This window comes from Nasonia vitripennis, chromosome 5, assembly GCF_009193385.2.
Source record: "Nasonia vitripennis strain AsymCx chromosome 5, Nvit_psr_1.1, whole genome shotgun sequence".
Taxonomy (NCBI): Eukaryota; Metazoa; Arthropoda; class Insecta; order Hymenoptera; family Pteromalidae; genus Nasonia; species Nasonia vitripennis.
In genome coordinates this window covers 4483077-4507135 of record NC_045761.1, presented here as the reverse complement: position 1 = coordinate 4507135, position 24059 = coordinate 4483077, and the positions used below count along the sequence as shown (strand labels likewise).

The 24059-nt window shown below is 47.1% G+C and overlaps 2 protein-coding genes across 2 annotated transcripts; both read left to right on the top strand.

Annotated features, from left to right (window-relative positions):
- Window positions 1–2888: 2888 nt before the first annotated feature.
- LOC103316597 lies at window positions 2889–7621 on the top strand. The gene is made up of 4 exons (XM_031931872.1): window positions 2889–3235; window positions 3326–3606; window positions 3761–4047; window positions 4834–7621. Exons 1-4 carry the CDS (start codon window positions 2889–2891, stop codon window positions 5059–5061), a joined length of 1143 nt encoding a protein of 380 aa, XP_031787732.1. The 3' UTR covers window positions 5062–7621.
- Window positions 7622–13306: 5685 nt separating this feature from the next.
- On the top strand, window positions 13307–23492 carry CPR23 (cuticular protein RR-2 family member 23). The gene is made up of 4 exons (NM_001167843.1): window positions 13307–13381; window positions 17085–17336; window positions 21770–22091; window positions 22166–23492. The coding sequence occupies exons 1-4, from the start codon at window positions 13361–13363 to the stop codon at window positions 22342–22344; spliced, it is 774 nt and encodes a 257-aa protein (NP_001161315.1). The 5' UTR covers window positions 13307–13360; the 3' UTR covers window positions 22345–23492.
- Window positions 23493–24059: the final 567 nt, after the last annotated feature.

Below are 24059 nucleotides of genomic sequence, written 5' to 3'. Positions count from 1 at the left end.
TTTCGAGCATAATGCGAATAGCCAGAAGCAATATTTCATATTTTCTTTAGCGATGCGCTCCGCGCTTTGCGCAAATACTCGCGTGTTTTCTCGTCGCAATTTCTCGAAAGGCACAACATCAGTGTTATTTCAGATTTATACAAACTCGTATGCGCTCTCATATATTTTGAATTTCGAGCTTCGGCTGCGAATGGTATTTAAACATTTGAATTTCGCACTCGGTCTGCGTGTACAAGCGAGATAAAAACATCCGACTAAACGCAACGTTTGCGACCAATGGATGAAATTCTTTTTTTTTTTTATTTTAACGGCCAAATATTTGTCGCCGTTGCAGCGCGAGTATTTGCAATAAAGATAAAAGAAACAAGCGAACGAAAAAAAGCTGCCGATACGCCGTTCTATATACCCGCTGAGTTTTACACGGAAGAGTCGAAACTGCGATTGGTCAATTACACGGGCAATAACTTTTTATCAATCGTTCGTGTATCGCGTATACGAGAGGGAAGATTGCGGTATAAGATAATGACAGTTGCTATGCGCGACATTCATATTTAATCCGCGAGTCGACAACTTTTGAGCTTTGAAAGTTGACAATGAAAGTATTACACTGTGTAAAGAAATGATCGATATTTCATTGCCGTGTATACGAGAGCTGTTTGCTGAAAGAAGCAAAAGTCGGCGATTATGTTGTGCGCGATTACTCGCTATTATAACCACCCTACGCGTAATTTTACGAACGACGTTCGTTAATAATTTAATAATCTCTATATTGCGCAAGCGCATAGGATAACCCTATGCTTCTATAATGCACTGTATAATTAAAATTGCATTTGTTAGATAATAGTGCAGTTCATCGCCTGCAGTGCATTACTCCGAAACGCAATAAAGTCTATACATTGCGCTCGATCTGACTTGTAACAAATAACGATAAAATAAAACCCGCGTCGATATCGGAGAATCTGTTAAAAATCAGAGCTCGCGATTGCAGCGCAAGGCGAAACAATAAAGTCAGCCGCGTATAGCTCGGGGCTTCGACTCATCGCGTTCACCGTTGGTTATATCTAGCAGTGGCATCGCATGCACGCTAAAAGGACCTGGTAAAATATTCCGTATACAGCTCGCGCAGTGAGCGTCCAGTAATCAAATCCGCGCATCTCATCAGTAGCTCATTATGATGCAAGCTCTGGAATAGAACAGTGTAACCCTCGAATTTCGCTTATTTCCAGCCTTGTCATCAAAAGCTGAGCTGTATATACTAATGAGTATATCAGTTCTTGCAGCAGTGTACTCATCAATCACGCGGTCGTCCTTTCGGCCAATATGTTCAGTTGTAGCTATGTATGCGTGCACAAACATATACGTTTTCCGTGGCTGGCACAGTAGTCAGCTCGACTCCTCGGCTTTGTGATATCGCATCAAACGCGAATACTATTCATCGTGCGCCCTCGGGCACTTATACTCGCAGTGTGCATCTCGGATATGTGTAATATTCGCGTACGACTTTGCGCGCGCGGTATCGTTGCCCCGTGTGTTTCCTCCCTCCCGGAGCTGCGGCATCGACAATATAATGAACAGCGAGCTTTGACATCGGTAAAGTGTGTATGCAAGTATGTATAGGTACTTTGACTATTTTTCCCTCGATATCCTTGAGGATTTCTTTTTACGATTATTCTCTGTAAACGAAGCATATCCACTCCGAAACCGCACTGTACCACCTGCGCAGAGACCGCAACAAAGCGATTTCACCATCTCGCAACGTATACGATATAACCCAAATACACCTAACGGCCGCGCACGGAAAATACCACATGCGCTGCAGCGAGCGGAGTATAATCGAGCGGGTACGTCTGGGGCGCGTCAAAGCTCGGGCTCAATTTTCCCCCTCTTTTTTTCGATAGCGTGCAGCGATCAGTCGCTCCGCATATAGCGCCAGATAAATCTGCCCCGAGCGTTTTGGCCGGCAGCGAGAGCAGCGCAGCTACGGATTAGGCAAATGGTCTATGAGGCTTCTGCTACGTATAGCTGTCGAGTCGCATGATTGAAAAATACGCGCCGCGGCGTGTGTATAACACGGCTTCGGTGAAATATCGAATTATGGACCGGCCGGTTATCGATCAACCGCGCGCGGATTAAGGTCAGAGCTCTGCGTGTTTGAGAGAGCTCTTGGTATTGCTAATTAATTGCCTAGCGCGAGTTTGATCAGCGGGAGCTTCTTCGACCGATTAATTATTCGCGCGTATATTGTATCCGTATAATATACAAGTATGCAGTGACGTCGAGGTCGCTCCGTGTATATAACGGAATGGGAGATAAGAGAGCGTAAGCCGCATAGTAATGGCCGCTCGCTATACTGGTCATCGTGGTTTTTCGCCGATTGAGCTTATTAGCGCGAGGCCGTAATGGTAACGAGATGGCACCCCGGCGATCAAGTCGCGCGCGTCCGCAAAAAAGAAGCGGAAGTAGAAGACCTCTATAACGAGGTCACAGAGCTTGCAGCGAAGCCGAGGATGGACAGTTTCGTTCTTCGTCCCTCGTAGCAGTGACGATTTTGCGCAATACGAGCGTGCGCTACCAATTACAGCTGTCCCTGCCTCTACCTCGTTTATTTATTTTTACCAAGCGCCGCAGACGCGTTCGTTATGAACCCAGTGTTTGTTCAACGCAGTCCGCGATAAATCGATTGTCCTCAAATTCTCTCGCTCGACTCTCCGCTCTAATGGCTCGTGTAAACGCACGACTCTCGAACGCTGATTTTTTCCCTTCTCATTATCCGCGAGCGCACATACTCCTTCGATCGAAAAACTCTCATTACTGCATAATTACGCTTCCCTCCTCCGTGTCTCGCGCTGCGATCGATATTCGCGCGCGAAATTAATCAAAAAATAACAATGCTTATTACGACGCAGACTAAGGGCCACTCGCTGCCTTACCTGGCGCTCCTGCTGGTCTTGCTGCCGCCACTCGTCGTTAGCCGTGTTTCTAAGCAGCGGTCCGTTAATGAAGCCTCGATCGTGGAAAAACTGGCGCAGTCCGGCCGGGGATTGACGATCGACTCGTCGCTAATTGCTCAGCAGGAAGAGCAGCCGGCCGTTGATTACAAGCCGAGGTTGCCGAGGTCGCCGGCGGTGGCCCACCAGCAGTCCACCAACACTGCGGCCGCCAAGCGTGACCTGCACTACAAGCAGCTCAGGCGGGCCCGAGGCGCCAGGGATTCCTACAGGACGATGATCGTTCGGTGAGCGCTTTCGGAGCTTTATAGAGGCTCTTTATTCTACCGGAGTTTGCCTCGATAAACAAAATCACGCTGTTTTTCTTTTTGCCTCAGGGACGTGAACGCGTTGAACGAGAAGAGGGCGCAGGGCAGCTTCCTTCCCGGCCAGATCAACGGCCTGAACGAGGAGTCGCTGGTTCCCGACGCGAAGAACTCCAGAGCTTTCCTGCCGCCCAAGATCGTCTACGGGGAGACGTCTCAACTGCCCGCGCCGTTCGTACGAGCAGGACAGCAGGAGCGCGGACGGGCTTTCGCGCTGGCCAACTTCCTGCTGAAGAACAGAGAACCGATGAGTCCCAGGAGCTTCGGCTTCCAGAAGGACGCGAAGGACATAGGTAAAATGACGCATCGATCGAGGCTTTTCAATGGCTGAAATAGACCGAGAACAGCACAATGGGATGGAATACATCCTCGAAAAATCGCTATTCAGCTCCGAAAACAATAACGAGACTAATGAAAGACCATCTCTCTCCCGTCCTTGCCCCACAGCCGAGGAAACTTCGTCGAGCGAGAAATTGACGGACCAGTCGGTTCTGACTCCGCTGACGACGAAGGTCATCAACGACGAGGTGATGAACGAAGGCTACGCGCTGTTCCACAGAATCGTCGAAGAAGGTGCCGTGGATCCCTCGCAGAGCTTCGACGTCAACTCCGTCGCCGACGAGGACGAGGAGGTGGAAGTTGCTCCTAAGGCAGAGGCGTCTTCCAATTACGAGGAGTACGACAGCAATGCCGGGGAGACGTTCGACCGTTTCAAGGACGACGCGATATCGGAGGTTCCATGTTTGCTTATGATTCTTCCTTCGTTTTATCCCCGAGTTCCTGTCTCCCCGTCTCGCGCAGAGCTGATGCGCTCGAAGTTCCTCTTTTTACGAAGCAATTTTTCGGACAGATGCGCCGGTGACTCGCAAAAAAAGGTCGCGGACGAACTTAATTTTTACAGCTAATAAAAAGAGGAAAAGTGACGCTGCCCGGCGAACTTTTCCATAAAAAGTTTTTCAGCACCGCGCGCGGGACCAACGAAAATAGCGCGATCTTCTCAACTTCGAAACGGTCAATATGAAAGTTTCAAAATTGAGAGAGAAAGGCGGAAATTTTAAATTCTCAGACGCACGCGCACTGGCTTAAAAATGTATTAGCATTAAAAGCATCTTCATTCCGGCGTGTCGAATCGCGTGTCAAAACTTTCGCACTTTCTTTACACGCCAATTGGACGGACAATCAAATCCGAATATATAGAATCTCGCGATCGCGTTAACAACAACGACGCGCAGACGAGGCTAGGATATTGATTTCGGAGCCGGGCAAATCACTCCCCATCGAACAAAGCATCAGCCTCGCGTATGCCTCAGCACTGATAACACGGGCCAATCCATACGCATCAGCATATCCTCTCTCGTCGCATCCATCATCCGGACGGCGCGTCGCGCTAATCCCCGAACTTCTAATCGCCGCTTAACTTTCCTCCCCCTCTCCCAGCCTTAAAAGCTCCCATATATACATACCACTCACACACATAGCAGCATACAACAATTAACGAATGCCCCTCTCGCCGCACACAGGACAGCAGGTACGAGTTCGGCTACAGGGTAATCGATCACGGGGCGGGCAGTGACTTCGGACACGAGGAGAGTCACCGCGTGCCGGGGGAGACCAACGGACGCTACCATGTGCTGCTGCCAGACGGCCGAGTGCAGCGGGTCGAGTACTACGCCGACGATACCGGCTATCACGCGGACATCAGCTACGCCAGAAGCGACGACGAGGAGTCTCATCAGAAGCGTCAGTGAATTGAGCGAAAAATCGCACTTTTCATCGAGTTCTCGTCATGTATGTGTGTGTGTGTGTGTGTATGTGTGTGTGCGTGTGTGTACGATTTACAGTCTACGCGGGCGATCAATCATCGCGTGTACACACGCGAACGCGTCGATTTTTCGCAACCCGGCGACTCGAGTAATTAACAACGTATTACGGTTTTGCTCGCGCGCGCGAGAACTTATCCCACAAAAAGTGCGCGCTCTGTGTGTATGCGGCAATAAGAAGACGCGGAAGGAGATACGCGCGCGAGCGGCAGCGGTGATATTTCGACATCGCCGAATGGAGGAGACGCGCTCGCGAGCGTTACGTAAAAAGAAGCACAGAAGACGCTGAATGTGTATACACGTGTGTGTGTGTGTGTGTGTGTGTGTGTGGGGGAGATGAACTTCATGATTGCAGTTTTAGACTGATTAGCACAGCAAATGAGAAACAAGAATTCTCACGGGATCTGGCGTTTTCAATCTTATGGGAGAGCAGCGTCGCGTAACGTGTATTTATAAAATTAGGCAAAAATCCAGCTGCGACGACGCTTATTGAATAACTCGAACACCGAGAAAGTTAAGCAGTCATAGATTCGAAAAAAAACAAGGAATTCGACGCATCCGTTTCTCTCTCGGCGCTCGCGTCCCGCATCGGGAATGAGGCTTCATTCGTCAGTTCCCGATCACCCGGTGTATCCATCCCATATAGGGTAAGACGAAGGTATATATTCGCTGAAATTCGAAAAGCGTCTTCCCGACTGACGCCTCGGTATATTTCACGCGCGGATAAGACAGAGTCGCGCTGCGCAGGCTAAGGGCAGCTGCAATTTCCAAGGCGATGCACGATCGGCCGTTATGCGCCGGGCAAATTCATTTTCTACGTGTAACGAGCACGCGCGCGCGCGCGCCAACCTGGGCTATATCCTAGAACGAGAGCGGCGGAGGCTGATGCCGTATAGCCGCGCGAGATTATCTGATACGCGGGTATAAGGGACTAGCGTATGTGGAGCTCGAGGGAAAGGACGCGAAAATCTCACCCGCAGAGAGGGAGAGTGGACCCTTTTACGCTGTGGGATTAAGTTTTGACGATGATTAATATTGGATTTGACTAATTAAAATTTTTTCCCTCCCAACCGTTATCCGCTACGAAAAGTAATTAGGGCGACGAGTGATCAACGCCGTCGGCTTTAATTAACGCGAGCGCCGGGCTTTTTACGTTTTTCGGTATATTGTGAAATATTTCGCACTGAATGCGTTATACTTTTCGGAAGTTGAATAGTAATAATAATAATACAGCTAGCGGACAAACGCGAACATTGCCAAACGTATACGTATTATACATACGCGCTAGTTAAAAAGTCGTTAAAATCGTGTAGACTCGAGGCAGTCGGAGAACGTGATATCAAATGCTCATCAGGCGTCAAAGCTGCTCTGACATAAGCGCGCGACATCAGAACAACACACATATCGTGTGTAGTCGGGACGCCGATCTCGCGGCAAAAACACAAAGCGTCCTGCCTTTCATAATCGGCCTGAGTATACAAGCATAGACGCGCGGCGGCGTGAGAAGATAGCGCGGACGTTATCTCAGTCACGAAGTCGGAGAGCTGCATCTCTTTACGTCCAATTTCCCGTCCCTCTCGGCCAGACGATCATCTTTGCGTCTCGATTTGTACGGATGAAGCGAGATGGAACAAGATTGGGAACGCTCGATTAACCCGTATCATCGTCCCCCCCCCCCCTCCCTCCCCCCACACACACATACTCGCTCGCGCGAAGTTGACAAAAGTCCAGGAGTTTAGAAGCGCGTCGGACTGGCGCGTAAGTAAGCAGGAAACAATTTAATCACGATCGACGCTAAGCGCCCGGGCTATCCTGTAATTGACGTTATCTATGAGTCGCAGGAAAGATTAATTAAAGCTTAAGCGTCCAAGTTAATTATTGTTAGTTAAGTAGACGTGTCCCCGGCTGCTGCTGCTGCTAAGCTTTTGCTCACCCTCTCCCTCTCTCTCTCGTTGCCGCCGGCAAAACTTCCGCGATTTGTAAAGTGTCGGGAGGGGCGCTAGCTAGCGAAGCTCTACCTGGCAAAGTTTTAATTGACGGCAACTTACGTAAGGCACGCGGCTGGCTGGCCAGTTTTGCCGGGGCGGATTTCGGATTTTGCGCGCCCGAGTGCAGTGCCGCTCTCTCGCGCCAGCTGAGATTCTCGCTCGAACGCCCAGCTGGAAGGGAGGGAGAGAAAAACAAGCTTCGAAAGCTGCGCACACCAAGGCGTCTTTGTGCTTCGGCTATGGATCAACTTAGAGGCGTGACGCGTAATGGTCTTATTGACTTGCGAGGAGCCGCTTCGAGCTGTTGTACACTCTTGAGTTTTAAGTTTTTGTAAATAACTATTGTTTTCTTCTTTTTTCCTTAGGTTTCGTAAGTGTTTTTTACTTTTTGTACGCAACTTTTTGTATTTTATTTTAATAAATAAACAGATTCGAAAACGTCGTCCTATTTTACATTTCCATCAGCTCGTGCGAGGCGTCGACCCAGCAGTCTACCTATATCTCAGCCGTAAAATCTCTCTCCTTTTCTCCGGCCGCCATGGGTACGTGAAAAAATGTTCACGTTCGTGCTTCACGAGTGTGTCCGCCGACGCGTCATCTCGTGCGCGGCACATCCGCATCGACGCGCGCGCGGCAAGCCTTCCAAAAAAGTGAAAGCCTTTTGTCTAATTAAGACGCGCTTACTTCATGCGCGCAGCAGCGTCGAGTGCGTAAGGAGACTATACAATATACACTTACACTCTCTCGCGCTCGCGAGTACGTGAGCTGCTCGAGTTTTACGCGCGCCGGGCCTGGAGATACGATCTCATTTAAATTTGACTCTATTTGCTTGATAATTACCGCGCGCGCGTTGTGCGTTGCTCAAAGCTGTTTCGTAAAAAAGAAGCAGCGAGAACGAGGAGAGGAAGAGCTGCGAGCGGAGAACACCTACGGGGAGTCCTTTTATAAAGAGATTACATTACGCGCGCCTGTTACGACAGCCATTTCTCTCCCGGTATACACCGAGTAGTCTTGTATACTGTAGTTGTACCAGACTCTCCGTGTGCGGTGGTGAGCATTAGTTGTTGTTAGGTATACCGGCTCTCTCTTTCTCTCTCTCTCTCTCTCTCTCTCTCTCTCTCTCTCTCTCTCTCTCTCTCTCTGATTAGCTTATGGCTTCGTGTGAGGTGGGTCTCGAGCGTTTTGACGGCTATCGCGCCGCTGCTCTTCTTTTCTTTCTTTTTCTTTCTGAGTCAAGGCTTCCAGCTGTTTCGCGATCTGATGATCGTCGCGGACCTTGGCTGTTGCGCAGAATCTTTTTGGCGGATCTCTCTGTGCGCACAGAGGGCTGAGTTATTATGCGACTCTTGGCGTAATTGAAATATTACGAGCCTCTTCGGTGAAACGTATGTGGCAGCTGGCACTTTTTGAACATTCGGTAATTGACGTTATTCGAGGTTGTGGCAGAGTTAAATAACGATTATTCGTTCGATCAACTCTCGATTCATCGCTGACGATCAAACATCAAATTTTGATGAATCGCGCGCAGGTATAGGAAAATACGCGAAATCAGACCGCTTTCGAATGAAAAATTGATGTTTATTGATTGATGGGCGCACGGCTTACCTCGGAATCATTGATGATGGCGCTCTGCGTTATTCCGAGAAAATCGCTTATAATTTCATAAATGTCACTCGTTTCGCACGCTCGGACAAAATCCCACTGCGACGAATTTTCCAGATAAACAATATTCATCCGCCCAGTTTAATCCGCGTTTTTTTCTATCGATCCAGGACAATGCGTTCGTATAGGTCATTGTTTACGGGAGTATTATCGTGTCATGCAATCGCGAAATAAAGAAACAGAAAACGGATCGGGGTCGTTCCGGTACCTTCCCGAATTGGAATTTCAAATCATCTTCGCGGCTGACACGTGAAGGTTGTACTTGGCGCGCGAGGCTCGTTTGACTCAATTAAAATTATATACATCATTCAAGAAAATGATAGGATTTCCTAATTGCCAGAGAATAGGGGCGTACAATAATAGCTCGACTCCACGGAATGGCCTTGCATTATTTTGAAGTACATGGCGGTATTGTGTCTTTGATGGATGTTTGCGGATGACTCGAGGTAATAAACACTCTGATTATTGGCTTAAATTATGGCAAAAAGTAACATGATATCCGAAATAATAATAAAGTACAAGAAATGTATGATTAAGAAATAATCGTATAACACTGCCATACAAGCGAAACTCGTGCCTCTGCTTATGAGATCGAAATTAATATTCATGAGACAACCGCATATTGTTAAAGCAACTCTTCATTTTGAGCAATCTTGCCCTGAAAATACTTTTTTTTTCGCATAAGCAATCGCGGCACCTGCGCGCGTGTATGGCTGTGCGCTACTGCCAGACAGCGTATTGAAAACTTATCTGTTCGACGCTGAATTTACAAATAAAGGCCAGAAAGAATGAATACAACTTTAATATTCTCTTCTGAAAAGTTTGCTTGCACAAGTTTCTCCTCTCGTAACAAAAACGAAGTTGTGAAACTTATTATTCTTTGCCCTGCAAACTCAAATCTCTCAAATGTTCCACGCGCAATCATGTTCGCCAAAAAATGTCATAAAATTTTGCTCATAAAAAAGTTTGCTCGGTGCAACCAAGACAGCGGCATTGAATGCCGTGCATAAAAAAGTTTGCGTATCAAATATAATATAATGGTAAACTTTTTTTTTTTTTTGAAAACATTCGAAAGGAGATATTCACGTGGAAGCCAATTCTTTGGAGAAAAGGGAGACGTGATGCAGAATCAAAATACCATTTTCGAGAATGCAACGCATATCCCGAAGCATTTGTTGCCAGAAGCGTGGACATTTTCGGGCGAATTTCATCAGTCCAGAAGAAATGCGTGTAATGCAGAATTCCGCAGAGCATATCTCTCTTGAATACCATATTACGTTTCGTTTTTGCGTTTGTGTGTTTCGACGTTTTCAAAATATTCGCGAAAATGAAGAAACGAAGGTATTCCATGCGTAGCGAGAGCGGAAATGTACCTTGTGCGCGAAACGTATACAAGCGACTGGACTTGGTTGTAATTTTTTTTTAGAATGTGTATATGTAGATGCTTGAACGATATTCCCATGAAGAATTAAGCACCGCGTCGGGGCGTATTCTCGACGCGTACTATGAACTGTGCGTGAAATAAAATTTAAATAAAAAAGAGTTGCTCGTTGATTACTTCCTACGTTTGAAAAACTATGTTATAATATTCATATGTTATAATATTTATATGCATATTCAATATTGATCGGGTGAAATTATGAATTTTTAATTGCGAACTTTATACCGTAAAAGTTAACGGTGCGATCTAATTAAAATATGTATGCTCTCCGAACTCGTCCGATGTATTATTTGCCCGAGTAAACTAATGAAATATTTAATTTTAATGGGTTAATTAAAAATTTGTCGACGAAGTTGCGTCGTTAAAACGTATCCTTTGATTTCGAATTTTTTTTCTTCAGGAAATCCAATATTTCACGCTCTACAAAAATTTCTCATCAGCTCACTTCCCATTCGGTTTGAAATAAAACGACGAAACAGCCGAATAACGAATAGCGCACAGTCAATAACTGTCTAGAAATCATCCTTGCTCCAGATTCCGACGACTCATATTTCCCAACGTTCGCTTCATCCGACGCAAGACCTACTGCAAAAAAAAAAATCCTCATCAACAAACGAACTCCTAAACGTTACAAATGCCTGTCTCTCCATGGCATCGATTACAGAACAAGCGGAGCATCCGAAGAATGCGAACGCATTTCGGCAACTGCTCATCGTCTCGAAGACGAAGAAGAAGAGGAGCTGGATACTACACAAAGACGCCCGCGCTCGCTTTAACGAAGTCTCAATTACCTAATTAGTCGTCTCTCTCTCTCGGATAAAGCGGAGCAGCGGCGCGCGGACGCGCGCACACAGACACATGCACACTATGGATTATCCCACGAGATGAAGTAACAGCGAGCGCGCTTCTGCTTTCTCTAATCCTGCGGCTGGCTTCCCCCGTGGAAAATCATATGGTTCGGAGAGTCAGACGCTCTGTGGCTTCTATATACCTGTATACGACGCATATTCGCGCGTCCGGAAACGGCTCAGCGAGTGCAACAGAGACGGCCTGCTGCTTTTCCTCCTCTATTTTTTTTGTGCCCCGTCGATTCGGCGGCGCTTCTTCGCCAGACGTGAATTCGAACTCTGCTCGCGGTTGCCACACATGCCCGTGCGCACACGCGCCTATAGCTGTATAGGTACGTATGGCAACCGGTGAAAATGGATGCGTCTCTCTCTCTCTCTCTCTCTCTCTCTCTCTCTCTCTCTCTCTCTCTCTCTCGAGGAGCGCGAATTTCTCGGTCCGATTCGTTTCGCATGCGGCTCTTTTTTTCAGACTCTTTGCGCTACTTCGGATGGAATAGACGCGTTCGACGGTTAATTTTCATGCCGGGGAGATCGCGAAAGATTCGAGGTACAGCTCGCGGAGTTGCGAGCAAATATTATACCGTATAACTTCTGTGCGTGGAAGCTATTATTGCGAGTGCACTCGAAAACAATAAGTCGAGTTTGGAAGCTCTATACGTGTACGTAAAATAGCGGAGCGACGATAACAACGATTAAACTTTCGGGAGCGTTATACCAGCGGTAATTTACGTTACAGCATGTTTGACTGTATTCAAAAGCGTCATTAGGATGAGTGTCACGTAGTTGGTAAAATTTGTTTTCCGCGCTGAGGCTAATCAAAGCTGAGATTTCAATTAGTATTGGGGAGCTGTTTCGAAGAAAGTCACTATTACCATCCCGTGTACATGTATGTATAGAGAGAAGGGGGGAGGGGGTAGATGACAGACGTGCTGAAAACCGTATTTGGCTGAACGCGGATGGGTATAACGAGTCCCAATTTTTTCCGGCGATTTTTCTCGGTTAACCATTCAGTGTGGGACTCCTGAACTCTCGACGTTGAATTATTCATCGGTGATCTTCAATTCACTGTTTACATTAAGCTTTTCGCTTTTTTTTCTCCAAGTACGTCGATCCTGAACTGCTCCACTTTTACCTGCGGTTTACAGACGATGTTACATCCTTGTTAAACTTTGTTGTAATGGAATGATATACCGTGCACAGGTCTCACCACATCCGGCCCTTATCCACTTACCCAACACAGCTCGAAGTACTCCGACTGCAACAATGAGAGCACATGAGCTCTAAATTTTCGGTTAAATAAGAAATTCGCACGTATAAAACTTCCTCGCGGAGAAGAAACGCTGTATACTCGCGCTTCTAATGAATCGCAGGAAGAAGCGTCTTGTAAACGAAAGTGACATGGAAGCGAGTGGAATCCGTAACGATCTCCCCCGTAGCATCTTCTGTAACAATTTTATCTGCAGCGTAATGTATTTACAAGAAACAAGAAGAGCTGTAATTTTCGTGAAGGATCCACGTTTAATTTCCAGCTCCTCTCGGCCAGTTTTATAACTTTGCGGCAAAACTTGAGCAACGCATTTTTGCGCGCGAGAATATTGCGTTTCACCGCGTGATCGTGCATGTTGCCTTTAAGCATCGCATTTTTCAAAAAGATGAGCTTCATTACTCATCGCATTGTTCACACACACACACACACACACACACACACACACACACACGAGCTGGTGAACCAGATACCCCATAGCTCCGAGTGATAAGTTTTCCAAAAAACGTCGGAGATCCTTCGTTTGCATGAGACAACAGAAACCATTTCTTCGCCGGCGTATGGCTTGTAGGCAGTAAACAACTCATCCTCGTAATACATCTACTAGACTGCAGCGTGAATACGAGAGACGGACAGAGAGGAAAAGCTTTCGCAACGCGGCCTGTCGAGGTCCAAAAAAAGGAAAAAACTCGAAGGAGAGCTGAGAAGCGAGAGAGAGAGAGAGAAAAAAAAAGGCATCATCAGAGTTCGAGAAGGTGACGAAAGTTAGCACTTACCAGGAGCTCAGGGAATCTTAGCTTACTCCCTCTCTCCCGGGCGACCTATAGCAGCCTCGGCTCCAGATTCGTCCTCCGCCGATATGCCCTCCTCTCCGCAGCTCGGCGTTGCGCTTACGCTCTACAGAGCGCACAGGAAGTGAGGAGCAGAGCAGGCGCGCATATATAAGCCTACCGGCGCCCCAGGCACCTCCGCACTTTAACGTTTCGCCCTGACCAGTCGAGACAGTTCGACAAGCTTACAAGACATGGATACCGTTGTGCGGAAGGTAAATAGTACACATACACATAAAAAGAGTTAGAGCTGTTGCTGCTGCAACGTCTCTCTGTGCGCCGGTAGATAAGATTCGCGGTTTTGCAATTTCGCTTCTTCTTTCGCGAGTGTGCTGTATACGCGAGTAAGACGAGGAAGACGAGTCTGATGATGTGCTATTGCTGCTGCTGTGGATCTAACGGTTTGCTTTTCGATTTCGTTTGGTTATCGACGTAAACATCAGGTATACAATAGACAAAATACTAGTGCAATCGTATATCTGTTGTTCTGCCATGGACGTGAAGTTTTATTGTGATTTACGACGAGTGAGATTCAGTATTTCTTATTAATTAACGATTTTGTAGCATATTCAATTAAATGTACAATTGGAATGCACGATTCGTTTTTATAATATCCGCAATCATGTAATTAATAATTGATATACATGCATACGCGTATAAAATTTCGACGGCTTCGACAAACGACCCTCAGTCATTTTAATAACATTTTTAATTAATGCAGTTCATTCCTGCGTGTTTAACTTCGTCGAATTAAATCACGTATAATATACCGATCAACACATGAGCAGAGCGAAGTTAACCACTAATTAACGAGAAATCAATTACGCAACCGAAATTCGCTGTATGCATTTCGTTCAATTCCGAATTAATGTTAACTAATATAACAAAAGAAAGCACGAAGCACGCTCACATAATTCGAAATCCCCTCGTAGAAAAATCGTGCTCAGTATAATATCGCTCCTCTGGCCGTATCCGCGCCGAAATTGAGCCGCGAGCTAACTTCAAAGCTACAACTCTGTCGAGCCGAGCAAAGCCCGGGTATATACATATAGTCGTCGCGTTCATCAAGCATCGGGAGAGCTGCCTGTCAGTCGGAATTCACGGTCAAGCTGTTATCAGAGCAGCCAAACAAACGGTCTATCCTCTAAAAAATTTTTTTCCCGCCGCGCCAGCTTTGACGCTCGAGTCATCCCACGCGTTCATCAAACGTGCCGATGGGGTGGAAAAAAGGTGACGGGTTAAGCAGCAATTCCGATACGCGTCTCTCTCTCTCTCTCTCTCTCTCTCTCTCTCTCTCTCTGTCTCTTCCGCTCTTTGCGCATGTTATACAGTTCGGCGAAGTTTCGCTATACACAAACACACGCAGACGATGAAATACAGGCGAGAGAAGGACGGTAAGAGCGACTCGGTCTAACTCCAGATAGACACTGTTTTCAATATCCGTCGTTCGATTGCGCGTACGATTTACGCTCCATCGATCCTTTTGCGCCGCGAGGGCGGAATAGCGACAGTTGGAGATTGCGCGTCGCGAGAGGGTTGGGAAGACGGGGGCGGGGGTGTGTGCGAATCCACGAGGAACAACACGACGTATACTCTATAAAAATCGAGAACACTTTTTTAAATGAATTTTTCGAATCGCGCAAGTTACGCAAGCGCTATAAAGCCATTATATATACCGTTGCGAGTCAAAGGCTATAATCAAAAGCTGAAACAACGAAACACAATCGTCATGCAGCGTTTAATATCGGCGTTTCTGGGGCATCCACGATTTTTACCCTAATAAATTAAGTCTGTGTTACGTTCGCACACGCGGGATTGTGAGCACGGGTATTATACACCGTTGCGTAACAGCAGTAGCGCGCAGTATTTACAAGCGAAATGAAACGCGATTCTTCCGCGCTCATCAACTCGGAATATAGATATAGCGTCGTAAAAGCTCATCTCGCCCGGAATAGCGCGATAACTCTCGATCGACTAACTAATCCACTCGTGCCGAAAGACCGGTACGAATCACCGTATGATCGGCGACTTTGCGCACGATCCCCCTTTAACGTGTATACACAAGGCCGCATATGAAGAGAACACAGGGTTCGGTAGATAAAGGGGCTACCGGGAACTGCGTTGCTGCAAATGCCGCATTATAAGGAAAGGGGTAGGGGTGGCTATAGCTAGAAAGACGAGCCAGTGTGTGTGTGTGTGAGCGCAGTAAGCTGCTCGTTAAGTCGATTTAGCAGGGACGAGCTGCCAATCCGTGCGGCAGCTTATCGATCGAACGTCAGTTCATCGCAATCGCGTTATAAACGTCTGCGTCTCTATATATATCTATCAAGCTCCCGCGCATCCCGGATGAATGGAAAATTATCCTCGAGTACGTTTGTCCGGGAGTCGAGGGGATAGTAGCAGAGAGATAGAGAGAGAGAGAGAGAGAGAGAGAGAGAGAGAGAGAGAGAGAGAGAGAGAGAGAGAGAGAGGACCGCTGACGCGCGCGTTCTAGTCGCTCGCCCGTGCGCTAATACGTGATGTCTCTCGACAGCTTTTATCACGGATTTTGATTCGCCGTGTCTGCTCCATCGATCCGATATTCATCGTGTGCGGCTGTCGAGGAGAAATCTTCGCTTGACTTTAATGAGGAAGCGCAGCTACATTACCACCAGTACGTGGATACCTTTTACTTTGAGAGGATGAAAATTTGAAAAACGTGAGAAGATCTCGCTCGCTACCAATAACGAACAACGAATATCAATGCTTCCTCAATATATTGTGAAAAACGCGAGCAGCTCTTCTCACTCCTGCCAATTAGAATCAGCGCGCACAATCGAAGAAAGCAATTGCGCAAGCCTAAAGAAGAGCCGAGCGCTCGTCAGGTGTCATTGTGAGCCGAGGTTAAAAAGTCGAGCTTCCCACATGCGATGTTTCCGCGCGTTTTACTCGTATTCCCCATAGCCGTTTCCAGAGATCCTCTTACACTCGCTCCTGCGCGCATTCGTTAACACGACACAATGTATACGCTGCAGAGTGGGCGAACGCCGAGTCTATTATTTAGCTAACCACACGGTGCAGCGCTAGAGAGAGAGAGGGACTATATCAGCGCGCGCCTCTGGTGCGGAGAGCGCCTCATAAGGTACAATTTATTTTCTAATTAGCCGAGCGAGCTGCGGCACTTTTTCGTTCTTATTCATTGAAACGGCTCACGTGCCGCAACGGCGCACACTGCAAAGACGTGCAAATATCTCGGGAGATGGATGGGCTCCAAATGGGCTTGAAAATTTTAACTGCTCCGGATTATTCGTTTCCTCATAGAGAAAGCCTCTATGGGCCTAATCTCTCGACTCTCTGGTCCAGTGATGCAATCTCTAAATAAGCTCGTTTCCGCTGCGCACTACTGGTATTTCATAAAAATGTTAATTAAAGGCCGCCCTCTCGGCAGGATGGCGAGTTGCCAGGGTGAAAAGTCTGCTTCTATGTGAATTTTTTGCATTCCACCGTGGAATTAATAAAGTCCCGATGGAGAATTTTTCAAGTCATTCCGAGGCAGCGAGTTTCGGCTCGCTCTCGAGTGTAGAGCTCACGCGGGATGAGGGGAAAAAATTCGGATCTCCATATTTGGCGCATCAGCGGCTAGCTATGCAGACCGCACTGACGCAACGAGTGACGACGCCGTAAATCACAAGTCCACCGCAATATACGCGCACGTCATCTCGTAACAATGATATCACTCGTCTTCGCGAGCGATTACACAGCGACCATAAGAGCTAAACGCGCTGTAAAGTCGTCGTTACAGCGGCTCTTGAAGAGGCCCGTAAATTAACGCGATAATCGCTTCGTTACCGCCTCAAAAGAGACAGCAGCAGCAGTTCACTTGGGGAATCGAGTCCGTTTTAATCAATGCCCGGCATACACGTCCGTCCTGACTTATAGATGATCGTGGCCGCGGCGCTGTGCGTCAGTCTGGTGAGGTGTGAGCCGCCGGTCTTGAACAACCAGTACGGCGTACCCGGGAACTACGCTGGACCTCAAGGGAACCAAGGCTACCAGCAACAGCAACCGCAGCCGTACAACTCAGCTGGCGTGACGAACAGCTACGGAGCACCTCTGGGGGGTGGTGACATCGGCGGAGGACATCACGGCGGTGGCGGCCACGACGAGCATCAGGATTACATCGATAACCAGGTAGGTGTTAGGCTGTATGTGTAATTGCGTCCGGTGACCGCGTAGTGTGTATCCTGGTTAAATATTTGGACGGCACGCGCGAGAGAGATGATTTTCGTATATTTACTCGGGAGTACGGAGGCATCGAAAATCGATGAGGATACATGCATGCCTGATGAGCCGAGAGAGAGAGAGAGAAAGGGAGAGAGAGAGAGAGAGAGAGAGAGAGAGAGAGAGGGAGGAATTTATAGCGCGCGAAACAACCTCCAGCTGACGGAATTTTCAACTGCCTCCTCTGCTGCTATACATTATATACATGACTCTGCGGTCCTCGAGTAATTCGGATTTCTCCGGGTGTGAACTACTTTCGGCGCTTACAGTATCAAAAGCGAACGGACGCTGCACACGCGCGGTTAAACTAATTATATGCGCGAGACGACGACGGGATTCAGGCGGCGGTACATCAATCGTCGTAAAAGAGCAATTACATTCGCTGGCTGCGCGGGCGCGCTTAGCGGAGCTCGATTAACGCCGCGGCTCCTCCCAGAGAGAAAGACAATTAACTCCTCGCAATTTTCCCGACTATACGACGACGCGAGCGCGACTCTCCCTCTATACTCCCTAATTCCTCTCTATCTCTCGAGAGAATTCAAATTCCCGCGTATTTATAATGCAACTTGCGTAACCCGAGTATGCGTGCACGTATGCTGGATATTTCTTCCGGGAGTATTCGAGAGAGAGGGACGCAAAAGTGGAATAATCGTATGCGCGAGGCCGCACGCTGTTGTCCGATATTTCGTTTGTTTAGAGCTTTCTTTGTCGCTTTCAAGGTTTCGCGGTCGCGTATAAATATACGAGATTTTTTTTCTTGTCCACCGACGTAGTTTATCACATCGCACACAACAGCTGAATCACAAAGACTCTCGGAGAATCATCGCGAAAAGAGATGAGCATACATAGCGCACATTCGAGTGATTTAAATTCGCAAGATTAGATCTCTGCCTTGGCTTCGCTTTAATTACGCGCGTCGAGCTTCTCTCTCGCTACCTCCCGAGGGCGCGCAAGTTCCACCTCGAGAGTCGAGCAATCAAATTGCGAGCGAGCGAGTCTCGGCGAAGGAAGCAGCAGCAGCGGCAGCAGCTGCGGGATTAACGATGTTTACACTTGCATTCTTCGACGCATTCGCGCGCCATTGTGCTCTGCGCAGAGATGCGGAGTGCGCTGTTTGAGCTTGCCATTATCTCGCGAGCATTACGATAAAGCGAGAGCGAGCTTGCAACGGCTTTGGATTTCCATCGATTATCCTTTCGACGACTCGTTCTTAACTCTCGCGCTCTTATATCGCGGCTCGTTAGGTTATTACCTCAACGTTTTCGTAATCTCCGCCGTAATCCGGAGCAACGTCGCGCAATGTGTGCACACACAATATAATACACTTTCCATCTTCTCACCATTAGCCTTCTCGACGATCGCGTATACACATCCAGCCCGCTTCTCGTATCAAAGAGCTATTGCGCAGTGTATCCGAGAGATAGATCTCGTACGGAGACAAAACAACTTTCTCTCTTCTACTCGAGAGCTCTACTAATGCTCTTGATTTCGTCCATCCCTCACGCGCGGCCGAACGACGACGTCGCCGCTTTATGGTCGCGCGCGGGCGCAGCGTTGCATCGCTTTACGATGCTAAGCACGGGGGGCGATCTCGACAACGACGCCAGTGCATAGGAGTGAGGCAAAAGCCGTAAAACTTTATTGGCCGCCTCTCCAGCGCTACTGCAGCGCACACACACACAAGAGCCGGATATTTACGCGGCAGATTGAAAGCTCGCCTCGGTTTAACAAGTATACTCGTAAAGGAGAGATGAAGTTTGCTGCAGTTGGGCCCTTTTTCTCTATCTCTATCTCTCGCTCTCTGTCCGTGTGCTTATGTGATTTTTATAGTGGGAGCGTAGTTTTGTCGGGAGATCGGGAGATGGATGTATTATAATAACGGTGTCGACACTATCTCGCAGGAGAGGAGAAATATAAAGCGAGCGGGATCGTGGAAAGGACGAGAGAGGTTTTCCACGGGGGAAATATTCTTGAGCAACGAGTCGCGTCATTAAGATTCGCGTCGCGCGCGTACATAGCTTGTGCATCATGGGAAGCACCCGCATTTGCGGCCTGGCTCTTCACACTTTTTCTCGCGGACGCGCCGAGGCGTTTCTGTGGTCGTATTAACCCATTCGGAACTGCATTGTTGACCCGTTCTTTCTCTCTCTCTCTCTCTGTCTCCCATTCGGGCTTATTATCTTGGAGTTTTGCCAGCAATCGCGGATATGACTCCCGCACTCGCTCTTTACAATCGGCGCAGTACTCTTTTTGTTCGCGAGCTGATTAAATAAACAAACGAAAAAAACGATTCCTGGTTTTCTCTTTCGCGTGCGATAGCGCGCTCGAGCTCGTTACCCTTAAGGATTGTAAACTACTTTATGAGCTTCGTCGACCGAGGAACAAAGATTTTAATTACCTTTCGGGGCCGAAAGTTTTGCGATTAAACCCCCTTGAGGCTTATCACGAGTGTGCTCAGTACCTGCTGCGGCTTTTTTTCAAAGTTTCCCGCCGCTGGGCTTCTGCTATAAAGCTCGCAAATTAAACTCGAATGTGTGTCTTTGGGATTAGCGATTGCGGTTCGCGCGCTGCAGCAAACTTTCGATGAATTGAAAATTTGCGCTAATTTCGCCCCTCATTTCATTCGAACTTTGGACTGACGCGAGCGTGCGATTCGATACTGAAAATTAATTTGCAAGCTCTCTTTGTACGCGAACCGCGAACTGAATGATTGAGAAGATATGGTTGGCGGTTAACACGGAAAAATCGATCCAAATCGGGGATTAATGTGCAAAAAGAAACGAGGGTACGAGCATCGAGCCTCAAGGCTGATTCGAATTGGCGGAGAGAGAGATAGAAAAAACAATCGCATTACAGTAAGCGGGATTATTGCCGACTCATCTCTCCGCGGTCTATATCGCTATACACTTTATATCTTTCATGAATTAGTTTCCCTGTCCGCTGCCTCGAAATCGAGTAAAAAATTAATCCCCGGCATCGTCCGCCGCGTACAAGCAGTAAATATTCCAACGGCCAATCTCGTTATTTAGTTAATATTTTACAATAATTCGCCGAGCGATGACGTCATTGTGTGCGCGGAATAAAATTCATATCATGAAAAGCCTCAAGGTTGATCGTAAAGCTAACCGCAGAAAGCTATTCGCGGAGTGTACTATATTCTCGAATCACCTCGTACTGCTGAGAAAACACATTCGTTACCGAAAGCCCATCTGAAGTATGTACAACGTTGCGAGCACTATACGTTGTCGTGTTCCACTTTGCTCTCCAGACGCTTTAAAAGTGGATGTTTCAATCACTTCGCTTCGCTGTAATGATTAAGAAGATTTTATTATAAACGCTGGAATTCTGTATTTTGAGCAACCAGTGTTGGATTATTTAATCGGGCGTCAAAAATACGCCGCGCCAGGCTATTACATCACGACGTCAAGCTTACATCCGTAAAGAAGCGCGAGCAGCTGTAATTACTGCACTCGGAGAAGCCGCAATATCCTCGAGCGACTTTTACGATCGCCATATGTATACATGCACCTATACAGCCTTCCCACACCGCATTTCGACAGCTACACACACACGCTTGCGCTTGTACACGCAATGGAGTATACTTACACGCACGCACACACACACGTATTAGTGTCACGAGATTAAAATGGAGCGAACAAAAGAGCTGGCATAGCTCTCCTTTTCATCTTAATAACGCGCTCGTTGCACACGATCGCTGCATCAGCCTTTGGCGTCATTACATCGTTATTATTATAAGCCTGTATGTGTCTGTGTGGCTCTGCAGCGCAAATCGCGAGCTCGTGACTCGAAAATTTCGTAGGTTGTCTCTCGGCCTTTCGCAACTCTGATAATGCGCGATACGAGCTCATAGTCAGATGTGTATCATAAAAGCTATAAGTGTATACGAAACTTATCCGCCTGCGCGATTAGCTTTGTTTTGTATATCGTCGACTTACGCCAGCCCGATCTGAAATTCGAGGGAGAGAGCGAATTACGAATCCCCGATGATTCATGGCGGATTCCCGTTTGGCGGAAAGTTAAACTGGCGTAACATTTGTATTCTTCTATCCTCCTGCGCGGTCGAATGCATTTTTCATGAGGTCGTTTATTTTGCCTCTGTCGCGCTCTCTCTCTCTCTCTCTCTCTCTCTCTCTCTCTCTCTCTCTCTCTCTCTCTCTCGGCGTGCTTTCCGCTCTAAGTAGTAGGCTGAATCGTGAGGAGGAGGGGAAATAATTTTATGATTTATTAATGACCACCTCCGCGATTTATTACTCGCTCCATTAATTGTCTCGGGTATTGTATTCGTACAACGATCTATAACAATTATGTACTCTTTGTTGAAGCCCAAGTCGTACGAGTTCGGTTACGCGGTCAAGGATGCGGCCTCGGGCAACGATTTCGGCCGCAGGGAGACTAGCGACGGTGAGACGGTACGAGGCGAGTACCGCGTCCAGCTGCCCGACGGTCGTACCCAGATCGTTACCTACACCGCCGATTGGCGCACCGGTTTCCACGCGGACGTCAGGTACGAGGGAGAAGCTCAGTATCCCGACCAGTACAACACTGGTAACCAGGGATACAACAACAACGCTAACAACAACAACAACAACGGTGGATATGACTACGCCGGCAGCAACAGCATCGACAGCGGCTACAACAATGGAGGTACGATTAGTTCGATTGATCTGGAGAAAAAATTACGTTTGAGTTAGGTTTAATGTATCCGATTGAATTTGCAGGCAACCAAGGCGGCTACAACAACTACCAGGGCAACTCGGGCTTCAACAACGCCGGCTACAACAATTACCAGTACGGCTCGAACTCTATCGACTCGGGCAATAACAACGGGGGTGGATACTTCGGACCGTCCGTCGCGCCACCGGCACCCCAGCCCCAGTACGGTGTGCCCTTCCACTAAGCTGCTGCCACTCGTCGGGGATCGTCGGTTCCGGAGACGATGAAAGTGAACTTACTCCACGTGAGCTTTCAAGCCGACGCTGCGGCTCTTTGTTGGCTTTGTGCGAATCCCTCTGATGTCTGAACGAGTGAATTTTTTAGTCTCTTCACTTCTCTCCGGACGAGATTCACTTCTCGCGTTGGATGAGATCTTTTTTCGTGCTTGAGAGTTTCATTTGCAAATTCGTCTGCTGATAATTGCTTCTGTCAAACACTCGATTGGATTGAAAACGTCTCTGCCTCTCGATATTCAGCAATAGTATGGATTTGCCAGCGGACGGAGAGTCGCAATCTTGGAGCATTAAAAGGTAAGCACAATACGTCTGAGGACTTGTCTGCTTTCCAGATGCTGTGTATATTATTGACTACTATCTTACCTCGATGTGTAACGGATAGATTTTGATTACGTCGTGTACTAATGACGAAGCTGCGACTATTTTCACTCTCGTATTCATTTTGCACTAAGGTGTGTTATATGCGCCGATTAATTTTATTTCTGACGGTGCGATGTATCTTATTCATCGGTTCACCTGTACATGTCGAGACGTTTGAAAAAAAGAATTGACATCTCATGATAGACAAATTGTAAGCTCGTATGTGTGGTTTTGAAATTATTTCTCAACCATCAAGCTCAGTGTTCATTCGGCATCGGCTGAATTTATCATACACACTAGAATTCAACAGCACGATTGTTAAAGCTTATCGAGTCGTTTTTGGGGATTTGATAAGTACAAGTATAAATTGTTGAAGTGTACAATTTTTATGAATTGTACAACTACCAGCACACTTTATTTTTATACGGAATAGATTAAGGTAATATATCAAGCTTCGTTTGGTCAATGAACCTGGGATCAGGGACTGCTAGGAAATACGTTAAACGTATATCCATAATTTTTTAATCTCATACGTTCATGCAAATTATTTAATTGTATTTATAGACGAGGAGATCAAGGATTCGAGTAAGACTTTGATATTTTTTTATATACCACGTAGATTTGTAAGATCAACAATTTCGCAAGATCTTGCTTTCTTGCGCATATACTTTTCTGGTTGTAAAATAAATGTGACTTTGTGATTTTGTATGAATATATATATTTTTTAATAAAATAATCATAGTTGTATTTTCATTCGTATACCCTCGCTTACGTGACTGTTGCATAATGCAGACCATCTGTGGATGTTGCCCAATGTAGGTCGGGCGAACGCCTTCATTATATTCCGTGGTCGGATGTGTTGTATACGCGAACTTTATAAACGTTCTGAAAAAGGTCTCGTTGTATATTATGCTTTACGGGAATTATCTTTACAGAAAAACCTAGTTCATATTGATGAAAAATCATGCATCGTCACTCGCAATTGCCCACAGCTTTTGTAGTCGTTTTTTTTTGTCGTATACCATCACAATCGAGATTACACTTTTTTTCGAAAATCCATGCTCTACTAAAACTGCAAAATCTAGCACAAACCGGCCAGAATTCATTCCAAAAGATCCACACTAATATTCCGACCGTACGGAACACAGAAGCATTACATAAACAGCCTTCTATCCCGGTCGGAGCTCAAAAGCAAAGTACCTATAATGCCAGTGTATTAAGCCTGCATACCCAAAAGCCCCCGTAGCTCACAATGCCCCTTCTTGAAGAGCAGGCAATTTGGGTAATCCGTAATAACGGCCTC